The sequence below is a fragment of the Panicum virgatum genome, chromosome 5K (genome assembly GCF_016808335.1).
Source record: "Panicum virgatum strain AP13 chromosome 5K, P.virgatum_v5, whole genome shotgun sequence".
NCBI classification, from domain to species: domain Eukaryota; kingdom Viridiplantae; phylum Streptophyta; class Magnoliopsida; order Poales; family Poaceae; genus Panicum; species Panicum virgatum.
In genome coordinates, this window is record NC_053140.1 from 38,444,737 (window position 1) to 38,457,450 (window position 12,714).

Sequence of the window (12,714 nt, forward strand, 5' to 3'; positions counted from 1 at the left end):
AAAAATTGTGGGGCTGCTGCATCCAGAGGTGAGCTTGGACGGCGGGGTATATGTGTTGCTCGGATGCGCTACAAATCCGCTTGCATCATCCACTTATGGCCCACGACGATCCAAGCGCACACCATCTTCTTCCTCCTCCAGCAGCTAGATATCTGATGGGCAATGGTGGAGGCAAAGGTGTTCTGATGAGATAACCGCTAAAGCTAGGTTGGGTGGCGGCAGGTAGCGGTGGTGAATTCGGCTCCGGACATCAGAGATGATGGTGGAGGACGGTGTGAGGATGAGAAGAGAAAATTGCTGCGAGCTCGTTGGGTGGAGATGGCAGTAGCGAATCTGGCGATGGCGAGAAGATAGCGTAGGAGATGGGCTGCGTTTGACCGGTCGCAGAGTAGGCACTCCTCCAGTAATCAACTTGTTCGGATGGGCTAAAGCCCTATTTGGGACCGTGGTGTGCGGAAGCGGATTGCGAATAAGCCGAACATGGCTCTCCTCTCGCTTCTCGCGTTTGGCTGCTCCCGGTTCATTTGCTCGCTTCTCACGTTAAGCGCGGTTGTCGAACGCGCGTTCGCCACAGACCGTTTGGCGGGATTTATTTTGCTTCTTCCGCTGAAACACGTCGCAGACGGATCCAGATTCGGTGACTTGCGGTAGGCAAGTCACAACGTGTCTGGCAGGTCCATCTTAACTGTCCATGATGAATCTAAGGGCTCAGAAAGAAATCTCCGTTTTCAACTCCTCCCTGGGCAGGCCAGCACCCAAAATCACGCGCGCGTCGCCGCCCCCCGTCGCGCCTGGCCGCCGGACCGCCCCCCGCAGCACCTGGCCGTCAGGCCGCCGACGCCCGCGGCCAGAGGCCGCTGCGTGTGGCCGCCGGACCGCCCTACGCCGTGCCTCGCCGCCGGGCGCCCGCCGCGGAAGGCCGCCGCTGCGCTGCCGCCGGGCGTCCGCTGCGGGAGGCCGCCAGGCCCGTGGCGAGAGGCAGCCGGGAGGCCAGCAGACCTTGTCGCTGCCGCAACCGACCACATCAACACCACGTGGTCTTCTTCGTTCCAGTTATCTTCTTCGTTCTGTTATTAAGCGAGCTGCGTGGGAGGCCGGCCCGCTAGCGAATCGGTGCGGCGGAGCGGCGGCCGGGTGCGCCACGGGGCCGGCCTCCCTCGCAGCGAAGCGGCGGCCGGGTGCGGCGCGGCGGAGGCCGGGTTCAGCGCCGGGCCGGCCTCCCTGGCGGCGGCTGGGTGCGGTGCGGCGGTACCGAGCCTGGGATCGATGTTCAGCGGTGAAAAAACAGGGGAGCTTTTGCCTTCCTCTTTTTGGAGCCATTCGATTCATCATGAGCGTCTTGAGATTGGCCCGCCAGTTACCTGGTGACTTGCCAATCTAGATCCGTCGCAGACGCCGTCCCATAGAAGACCTGGCTCGGCTGATTCTGGCTGGGCTTATCAGTCCAGCCGTTCTGTCCGAGCCTTGGTTCGCGCCCTGTCGCCCCGCGCCGCCGTCCGTCCGCCCCGCGCCTCCTTCCTTGCCGCCTTCGCGCCTCCGTCTTCCGAGCTGCCTTCCGCGCCGCCGCCCGGGCAGCCCCGAGCCGGCGCTGTCCCTTTCTCCCTTCCGCGGCGCCGCTCGGAGGACTTTTTTCTTTTTTATATTAAAAAAAATCAAAATTTAAAAAAATATATGTCCATTTTGAAATATTTCAAAAATACCCCCTGTCGCCCTATGGGGGGGGCGACAGGGGTCCTGTCGCCCAAGCCACGGGCGACAGGACCCTAATGTAATTTTTTTGAATTTGCAAAGAGGTCCTTGGCCCGGGGGTGTCGCCCCCCAGGGGCGACAGGGTTCTCCCACCCTATATAAGCCCTGACCGCCATTCCCTTCTCATTTGAGTCTAAAAATTCAGAAAAAAGAGAGGGGTGAGGAGAAGAAAAGCGGCGAAGCTCTGCCGAATTCCGCACTTGTGATCTACTGGTAACTTCCGTATGAATCCGTTGATATTATATAATAATTTAATTTAATTAGCGGATTAGCTGAATTAGATTTGGTGCTTTAGAACACTCGTTTAGTATTACAATTTGAGTACTATTACAGACTTATTTTTAAATTAATTATGAATTAGAATAGAAATATGATAGTACCTTATTAATATTGCAGCATAAGACAATAGAATTAGGACAGTACCTATATTTTTACGCATTGATTTGGTATACGATATGTGCATTATTGAAATCATTGTTCGTCATTTGGCGCACCACACTATAGCGCCAATGTCTTCGTCAGGATCAACCTACATTCCGTGGAGCAAGTGTGAAGCCACCGTACCTGAAGGAATTGATGTGCCAATGTGCTTCTGCGGTTCGTTATGCAAGTTCATGCAATCTGAGGTTTTAGGAGATGACTACGGCATGAGGTTCTTTATGTGTGAGAACTACGAATATGATCCACCTAAGCGATACGGTAAAGACCGGGCCAAGGTAGCAGGACAACAGATGTTATTTTTCTTTGTGACCTAACATTGAGTTATGATTCTAACTTTTGTTGGACAAAGTCTCCTCCGCCTCTTTGTGATTTTATGCAGTGGTTCGACACCGTACAGTCGCAGCAGGCAAAGGACTTTGTGGAACAACAAGCAAGGTGGGCTGCAGAACGTTGGCGCTGAATGAAGCACGAGGAACAGCAAGAGGAGAAGCGCAAGAAAGCGCAAGAAAGAGCAAGAAGTGATCCGCAAGAGGATGGAGGAGGTGGATCGTAAGGCGGCGGCGGAACGTGAAGCTGACAGGAAGAGAAAGCGAGAGAGGGCACGCCGTGCGAAGGAAGCCGGGCCCGAAGCAATTAGGAAGGGCAAATATCCTCGGTGCACTCAGTAGAGTAGTATCATGTAATCCCGGCATTTTACATTCCATAAGGTATGGTAGGTTTAGATGCAACAAGAAATTATCTTGTCGCGTGCACATGCCACTGCAATTAGTTATTTATGTTTTTAGTTGAGAGCTTGACTCTGTGTGTTGTAACTTTTACCATTAATTTGCAGTTGTGGCCGGGAATCTATGAAATCTTTGAACTTGTCCTTAATATTTTCGGAGTTTTTCATGTCACTAGAATACTAAAAAGCACACATTTAATTAATATAACGAGAAGAAATAAGAACTAAGAAATGCATTACATAATGTGAACCATCAAGTTTACATCATAATACAACGGTAATGAAACACACGTCACACATGCAGTGGCATGGCAGAACCCGTTGCAAACTATGGTAAACAGATTCTGGACTAACCTAACATGCCTTAGGTAATTTAAAAAAAACACACAACAAACACAACGATGCAGCATGTCACTAGCACTAGGGTAGTCCTAGTAGCCGTACCCTCACGTAGCAAACTGCGTTGAGCCTTCTCCGCAGTATCCACCCATTGCAGGTGGTGCAGGCGGTGGTGCCGGAGGCGCAGGGCCCTTCTTCTTGTGACAAGGGCAGTTGCAATAAGGAATATTGCATGGTTCATCCTGTGAACCGGTAGCATTGCTGGTATCATCATCTTCGTCGTTTTTGTTACCCTCGCTCACTTCCTCATAATGGTTCACCTTGCATTCCAGATCAAAGATATTTATCTGGAGGTACTCGATGAACTCCTGAACAGAATCAATTGGTGCAGGATCGACCCACCTAGTAAAACCACAGTTTTCTGGAGCATCGGAAGACTGCAAAACAAATTTCATATAAGCTGTCTCATTGAAGATAAAGAAATGAAACAACCGAGTATTACCCATGTGTGTGGACATTTAAAGAAACGTCGACCGTCATCCATCCCGTCGGTGCACATCTGCACTAAAGCAGTCATCACCATGTCTGCATTTTGGTCACGGTTCTCTACGGTTATCATATTGTCGAAGATGAGTTTCATTGGTAAATTCACTCTTGTGCTGTGGCGGAAACTCAAACACCGGTTCCGGAAAGGAATCAGGTCCAAGAGGCCCCTCCCATATTATGAGGTCCCCCTTTCTTCCCCCTTTTTCTTTTTCAAAACCGTAGTAATTCTTCCTGCTAGACCCACCTCCAGACATTGGGTATACAATGAGCTTTGATGTTTGAGTGCTGCTGGGAGTTCACAAACTTCGGGGTATTTATAGCCGCACAAAGGTCTGATACCCGGAGTGTGGAGTGTAAATGCACCTAAAAAGCCTACATGACAACACAGTGAAGATGGTAGCAGACCTAACACTGAAAAAGCTAGATTCGTTTCTCGAAATGACTACTCGATGCCTCTTTGTGCATGTAGAGCATCTAAGTGCATGCAGACTCACAGCACTGCATTGCTGCCGCTCGGTCGATCGCGCCTAGATACCGCCTTCCCCACTACACGCCACAGACCTTCGCTGTAAAATGACAGGTCCGTCGTCCTCGCCAGAGAGACTGCTTTGAAGGTGAGCTGGTGTGGTTGCCGGGTTGTCATATCTTTTTGAAATAGTGGAAGGGCACTGCTATTGAGTTGTCGTCTTTTGTCACGTATGTCTGGGCAAACAATGTGACATTTGGAAAACTCGTGATCGCCGTGCTGAACAGTGGCAACCTGTGATCTCGTACTCGCAGCTAGATACAACATATAAGTATTCATAACTATGTGATGACACTCAAATTCTATACTGCATATGCGAAATTCTATTCTAAATCGTATTAACCTGCATAATTGTACTATAGCACTAATTAAATTAAATTACTCTACAATATCAATGCAAAAATACATAAACTAAATGTACTAACCTGCAGATCACAAGTGCGGAATCCGGCAGGGCTTCGCCGCTTCCCTTCTCCTCACCCCTCTTTTTTCTGGATTTTTGGTGGAATTTTTGGCTCAAATGAGAAGGAAATGAGGGTAGAATGGTTATATAGGAGGGCAAGACCCTGTCGCCCGCGGGGGAAGGCGACAGGCCCCCCTGTCGCGCTTGTGGACGTGGCCCACCGGTCGCCCGGGGGGTCGACAGGCCCCCTTGCACGCGTGCGCCCCAGCCAGGATTCTCGATGCAAATTTGAAGAAAAAAAATACATTTAGGGCATGTCGCCCCATAGGACGACCGGGGTATAGTTTTGAAATTTTTCAAAACGGACATAATTTTTGAAATTTTTATTTTTTTAAATATAAAAAAGAAAAAAGCGCCCGCCCGGACAGGCCTGCACCGGGCCCATTAAAGCCCAAGAGAACTTAACATACTGGACCCACGGCCCAGTTCCCTTTCTCCCTTTCGTCCCACTGTTATCATCGGCGCCCGCGGTGGCCGGCGGAGCCTTCGGAAGCCGAGCTGCTAGACGGAGGCGGTGACGCCCGGTTGTCAAGGTTCGTTATGTGTGCCTCCACTCCCATTCTGCGTTTTCCGTTGCCTCCTCCACCGCTCCACAACCACATCCAGCACTCGAGTCTGGACTTCAGAGCAGGATGCCCCATAGCCAAAGAGTTGGCTAAAATCAAATCCTCCTGCCTTTTGGAATTCACGTGGAGTTGTGCAGTCATAATTGGCACATGGTTGCAGTTCTAAGGTTCTCTAGAGTCTAGAGGAAAGAATCTTAGATGCAGGGGCATTTAGCAGGAATGTAGCACAGGTGTTTGTGGAAATTCCCGAGAGGAATGCTCTTGCATTTTCTTTTTCGATTTTGACTGCGCGCTTTCGTTAGATTATCATGTTCAGATTGAATTAATGTGACATGCGATCAGGATCAGCTGAATTTTTGAATCAATGTGACATGCGAGCTGGATCAGCTCATTTTTTGAATCATTATGACACCGAGACACTGTAGTGAGCCTGTGCCTAGTGATATATATGAAATATACTCAATAAGGATTAGGAACCAGACATGGTTTCTCAAAACAATGGCTAAGACAGAACGCTTTACATTTGATTGTGGGATGTGCCATTTGGTACTTTGGTTATTCGATAAAAAAAACTGCATAATTGTTTATAGGAATATAGAATGGATAACTTTTGAAATTGAAATCTCACCCTTGCATAGGTTCTGCATATTGGTTTAGTTTGTGATAACTTCGCTAGGAGCTGATCACCTGTTGAATGCGCCTGCTGCTGTTGATGTTGTAGCAAAAATGCTTAACCAAAATTCAAAGCAACATGAAAACCTTGGTAATGTCATCGCCATTTGCTCAGCCTGTAAGCATCCGGTCTAAGCAGAAATAATAATCACAAACATTGCTTGTTTAGCTGGCCCTTAACTTTTTATTCCATATCCATGTGGTATTCTGACTTCCATGACCTTCTCAACAGACTATACCAAAACTATTGCTTAACTTGCCAAGCTCTGGGGATGCAAAACACCCTTTTTCACTCTGGGACTAGCAACTTGGGATTCAGTACAAGTAGTTTAAGATACTGATTCTTGTGCTGACTTGGCATGGCTGTCAATATTATGCTACGCGCAGTTTGCTGTCACCTTGCTATTCTAGAACTAAGTTAGTGATGTCTCCCCCTCCCCTTCTGAAACCAGCATCGAGCTGTAGAGGTGTATATCCTTTATCCATGTGAGCTGTATGTGGATCAACTGATGTGTTGAATCGATGTGACACTCAAGAGTCCAGTGGAGTATAGGGAATGGTGATTGGGGGCCAGAAGTGATTTCTCAGAGCAATGGCTAAGACAGCAAAATTTACATTTGATATGGTCATGTGGGATGTATGGTTCGGTACTTTGGTTATTTGATAAAAAAAAACCTTTGTTGTTTCTTAGATGATTAGGGAACGATAATGAATGTCATTCTTGCAAAGATTCTGCAGATTGATTTTGACAGAGCTCTGGGAGCTCGTCACCTGTTGAATGTGCATCATCTGTAATGCCATTACCATTTGTGCACCCTGTAACTGTAAGCATCCGGTCTAAGTAACGACTAACGAATAACAATTGTCAATTGGTCCTTTGCTTTTTGTTGCGTGTCCATGTGGTATTCTGTGACCTTCTGAAGAAACCATGCTCAAATTGTTTCTTTACTTGCCATGTTTTTTTATGCAAATGCTTTGCCTTTGTCAATTTGATTGTATGGTATTTGAACTAGGAATATGGGATTCAGTATAAGCAGTTTAAGATACTGAATCTTTACATGGAGTGACTTTCATTATTTTACAGTTATACTACATGCAGCTTCTTATCATCTTGCTATTCTGTAGAGCTAAGTTTCTGTCTGACTGATGTTTCCTTTACCTCCTGAACCAGCATCGAGCTTAAGTGAGATGGACATCTTTTATCAGTGTAAAGAGATCCTGAAGATCCAGAAGTTTCGACGGATAGCGTCCTACGCTGGATTTTACTGCTTCACGACCCTCATTACCTATGCTTACACAAGCAATACGTATGTCACGGCCGAATCAGATTACCTCTCTTTTTAACAATTTCATAACCACATTACTTCTTCAATTGTTCTCACCTGCCAGTATTCTCTGCTTGAGCTTTTCATAGGACAAGGGCTGGGATCTCTAGAGCGGACCAGTATTATGCCTCCTACCCTGCTGGTACTGAGCTACTAACTGACACTGCAAAGGTGTGGTCTGAATATCCTTCTTGCTATCAATATATGCCCCGGAGTGCTTGTAAATGCCAATGATACGAAGATGTTAAAAGATGTTAAAAGTGATATTTTATTTATTTCCCATGCCAACTTGCACAAGGAGTTGTTCTGATTTCATTTGGTGGTTGCAGCTTTACAAGGCCGCATTAGGTAATTGTTTTGAAATAGATGACTGGGGCCCGATTGAATTCTCCATCATGGCAAAGCATTTTGACAGGCAGGGGAAACCACCCTATGCATACCACGCTGTAAGGATTTACCCACTTGTCTTTCATCTGGTTGTTTGCTATACATGCTTACCATCAACAAATCTTGTTGCCTGATATACAGTTTTGATATATACATTATCTGTATTTTTCAGCAATACCTGGCACATCTCCTCTCCCATGGGCAACTCGACGGAAGCGGTTAAATGCAGGATGTATCGTTGGTAGCAACATCAATGCAACAAGAATTTCACTAGACCTTGTACAAAAGTAGTGTCTTGCTATAACACTGAGTTTCAGACTGCATTGGCCATTGGCCAACAAATTGCAGTGCTGAAATTTAGGCCATTAACTGGTACAACACCAGTACCAAATTTGTTTGTTGTCACGCAACAATTTCTGAAAAACATGACGCTGTCCTGTTGGAGCATTTAGCTGTGTCCTTTCATTGTTGAATACTACTCTGGATGTCAAGGCATGTGATGGTTCGTGCGCCGTTGTTTGAAGAAATTGCCTTCCGTACTCGTACAGATATTCAAGTGTTGCAGAGACTGCTCTTGGGGGGCCGTACCGTGGATCTCTAACGAACTTGTTGCCCGTTGGCTTCTGAATTTGTGTCGGGCTCAAACGACAGTGAATATCATGACCTATGAATAATTAGCAAGATAACATCTTGTGTAATTCTTTTCCTCGATGAAGAATTGGCGTACTATGTACAGTTCATACTAAGGCATTGCAAAGAATGCCAAAGGAAATCACACAAGAACCACAACCCTGCACTCCGAGGATCGGCCGATCAAGAATGGCACAACGGCTACAACATGCAAGGCATCAGCAAATCGGGCGCATTGATGGGTAGCCAGCTAGGCTTAGCTGCCTTTCTTGGCCAACGTGACAGCCCCGTCGACGGCGTCCGACGAGCGGCAGAACAACAGAGCCCCCGCCGCCGAAGCCTTCCTGCTGCCGCAGCGTGGCGACTCGACCCGCCGGCCGGAGCTGTGTAATACCCGTAGCCTTGGATCAAATCCAGACGTGAGAAATCACAGAAGAACACAGGGATTCGCCGGGACGAGGACAGCTTCCTCTTCCGATTTGTTTCATAGCATATTACTTGTCTTACAAGATGTTCAGCCGCGGCCTATAAAGCTCACACGGGCGACACGGCCTCAGGCCCACTGTCAGCGACTCCAACTCACTTTCACATTACAATAGAATACGTAATCATATCTATACGTCTTCATCTCCGGTAGGCGCATTACTCCTTTGGCGTGGCCTCAGCCATGACATCTTCCCCCCCTTGAGACGCCGATTGCCCCCAAACGGCAGCCAGAGGAAAACGCTGCTTGAGCACATAAAGATCCTCCCAGGTAGCATTGTCTGAAGAAAAGCCAGTCCACTTAGTTAGTACCTGAGGGATAGCTGTGTTACCTTTCTTTACTAAGCGACGTTGCAGAAGAGCCTCAGGTTGTGGATTGTGGACGCTGAGATCCACCAATTTCTGAATATCAGAGAACACCGGTGTGAAGTCTGGATTAAAAGGCTTCAATTGGGACACATGGAAAACATTGTGAACTTTACTATCGGGTGGTAAGTCCAGCTTGTAAGCAGCACCTCCAATTCGCGCCAACACTGTGTAAGGGCCAAAGAATTTGTAGGACAGCTTTGGGAATGGGCGGTTGACAACCGAAGATTGCACGTAGGGTTGCAACTTAAGTAACACTTGTTCTCCAACCTGAAAGGTTCTGTCCACTCTATGTTTATCAGCCTGCAACTTCATACGGTTTTGAGCCACTGCCAACTGATTTTTCAACATAGCAATATGTTCTTCTCTGTCACTCAACATCTCCTGCACTGTTTGTTCGGTGGGTGGTGGATCAGTCTGGGAGGGAAGCACTCCCATATTGGAATCATACCCATATAAAGCTTTGAATGGAGAACAACCAAGTGCAGTGTGGAAAGTAGAGTTGTACCACAGCTCTGCTAAAGGGAGCCATTTCCTCCATTGATGAGGTGATTGTTGGACAGCACACCTGAGATACATTTCCAAACATTGGTTAACTCGTTCGGTTTGACCATCTGTTTGCGGGTGATAGGCCGTGCTGTGTAACAGTTTTGTACCCAATGCAGTGAACAGCTCCTGCCACACATGGCTAAGGAAAATTCTGTCTCTGTCTGATACTATGGTTTTTGGGATACCATGTAACTTAACCACAGAGTCCAGCATCAATTGAGCAACTTGATGAGCTGTGAATGGATGTTTGAGGGACAGGAAATGAGCGTACTTGGTAAAACGATCCACAATAACCAGGATGACATTAGCTCCATTAGAGAGAGGAAGGCCTTCTATGAAGTCCAAAGATATATCTTGCCAAGCTCCTGCTGGGATAGGTAATGGTTGGAGCAGTCCAGGTACATGGCAATGTTCATGTTTAGCTTGCTGACAAATGCCACATTGTTTGACAAAATCCTCCACCTGTTGGCGCATGCCCTTCCAAAAGAACAACTGTTTCACCTTGTGATAAGTGGTAGTAATACCAGAATGGCCTCCAATGGGACTGGAATGAAATGCAGCAATGACTTTGGTTCTAAGAGCAGAATTATTGGCAAGCCAGATATGGTTGTCCTTCTTGATGATTCCATTGTCCAGATAGTAGCCCTGAGCATTGAGAGAATGAATGGCAAGGGACTGCAGTAAGGATTGAGCTTCAGAATCTGTATAGTAGGAGTTCAGCACCTCCTGAATCCATAGTGGAGTTGCCTCAGATACTGCTTGTAACGCCATCAAGTGCCCCACTCTAGATAATGCATCTGCAGCTATATTATCAATTCCCTTTTTATAGACCACTTTAAATTGTAACCCCATCAGCCGTGTCATAGCCTTCCTCTGTAGATCCGAATGTATATTCTGTTCTGTCAAGTAGGATAAGCTCTTGTGATCAGTTCTTATGAGGAACTCTTGTCTTTGCAAATATGACCTCCATTTCTCAACTGCCATGATGAGAGCCAAAAACTCTTTCTCATAAATGGATAGGTTTTGGTGTTTGGGTCCCAAGGCTTTGCTGAGATAAGCCACAGGGCGGTTTTGCTGCATAAGCACTGCTCCAATGCCTGTGGAGCAGGCATCAGTCTCAATGACAAAAGGGAGGGAAAAATCTGGCAGTATCAATACTGGAGTGCTGGACATGAGTTGTTTCAGGTTGTAAAATGCTTGATCTGCTGCTGGGGACCAGCTGAACTGATTTTTCTTTAAAAGATTGGTCAATGGTTTAGCCACCACACCATAGTTTCTCACAAACCTTCTATAATAGCCAGTAAGGCCTAGAAAACCCCTCAACTCAGTGGCATTGGTTGGAGTAGGCCATTGCTGCATGGCTGTTGTTTTAGTGGGGTCAGTTGCCACTCCCTCTTGTGAGATGATATGACCCAGGTACTCCAGTGTTGTCTGGGCAAAGGAGCACTTACTGCTTTTCAAATAAAACTGATGGTGCCTGAGTTGAAGCAGGACTGCCTTGATATGCTGCAAATGAGATTCCCATGTTGGACTGTAAATCAAGATGTCATCTAGGAAAACAAGGACAAATTTTCTGAGGAAGGGTTGAATGTAACACCCCTGTGTTAATCGTCCTGCTAATCACGATTTATCTCGCTAATCGTGGACTCAAATTCGTCGTTAACGCTAATCGCGTCGCTTAGTAAACATCTAGTTAGCCGTGTTCGATCTCGTTTTTGTCCTTGATCTGAGCTCCAAATCAACTTCCGCCCGAAACGAAAGTTGTAGATCTTTTAATCCTCTACAACTTCTATTTTGGCCAAATTTCATGTTCCCATATGAAAATTTGAGTTTCAACTGGTCAAACGCGAGCTAAAATCATTTAAACGAGTGAACAGTGTCTCCACTGTGCTCGTCACTGTGACGTTCGACGCCATACCGGCGACTGTGGCCGGCGGCGAGCTTCCACGCGTCGGCCATCGCGCTGAGCGCCGCTCTTCACCTCGCGGACGACCTCGAAGCTTCTGGTGCCGTCCCCATCCTCCTTTCTCCTCCTCAGTGCACGACGAGCCAAGCTCGAGCGAGCAGCACCGAGCAACCGCCGCCGCTCGTCGCACCGGCAAGTCCTCGCCGCCGCAACTCGATTCGTCGCGCTCCAAACCACTACACCTCGCCCCGAAGCTCGTCCATCCCTCCACGGGCGCGGCCGTGCCCTACCTCGGCCGAATCGACTTAGCACCGAGCTCAGACCGCCGCTCGCCATCGTCGTTCCCGCCGAGCTCCGCCCCTCTTCGTCGAGCTCCCTCTCCGAGGTCTCCTCCGCCCAAAATCGACCCACGGTGAGCTCAATCGCGACCTCCCCTCGCTCACCGGCCTTTTCCCCACCCGAATCCGCGGCTGTCGCCGTCGATTTCCCGCTGCGCCGCCGCGGAATGCGCCGCCGCCGCCCGCACACGCCGCCGGACCTCCCTGGGCCTCCCCGTGCGCCGCTGACGCGCGCCCTAGGGCCACCCGGGCGCCCTGGTGCTCGTGCCGGCCGCTCCCGCGGCCGCCGAGCTCCGCGGCGGCCGGAACGCCGCCGCCGCAAGCCGCCGCCGCGTGCCACCGCTGCCGCACGCCGCGGGGGCCCCCTGCGCACGCTCGTGCGGCGCCGCCGCGAGCCGCACGGCCGCCTGGGGCCCCTGGCCCTCATCCGCCCCTCCCCGCGCGCCGCCTGGCCTTGCCCTGGCCGGCCCGGCCGCGCCGCCACCGCGCCACCCCTACCGCCGCCGCTCCAAGCCGCGTGCCGCCCTGCGCCCGCGCCCCTGTTCCGCGCCCGCGCCCTGGGCCCCGCCCGTGCGCGCCGCCTGCCGCCGCACCTCCGGCCGCCCCGGGGCCACGGCTCGGCCCGCAGCGCCGCCGGCGGGGAGCGCCGCCGCGGCTGCTCGGTCGCGCCCCGCGCGTGCGGATGCGAAGCAGAGGAAGGGGGC

At 49.3% G+C, this 12,714-nt stretch overlaps 1 protein-coding gene across 1 annotated transcript; it reads left to right on the forward strand.

Annotated features, from left to right (window-relative positions):
• Positions 1–5,158: 5,158 nt before the first annotated feature.
• LOC120707339 lies at positions 5,159–8,251 on the forward strand. Its single transcript, XM_039992219.1, has 5 exons — positions 5,159–5,321; positions 7,198–7,333; positions 7,441–7,522; positions 7,681–7,797; positions 7,911–8,251. Exons 2-5 carry the CDS (start codon positions 7,215–7,217, stop codon positions 7,959–7,961), a joined length of 369 nt encoding a protein of 122 aa, XP_039848153.1. The 5' UTR covers positions 5,159–5,321; positions 7,198–7,214; the 3' UTR covers positions 7,962–8,251.
• Positions 8,252–12,714: the final 4,463 nt, after the last annotated feature.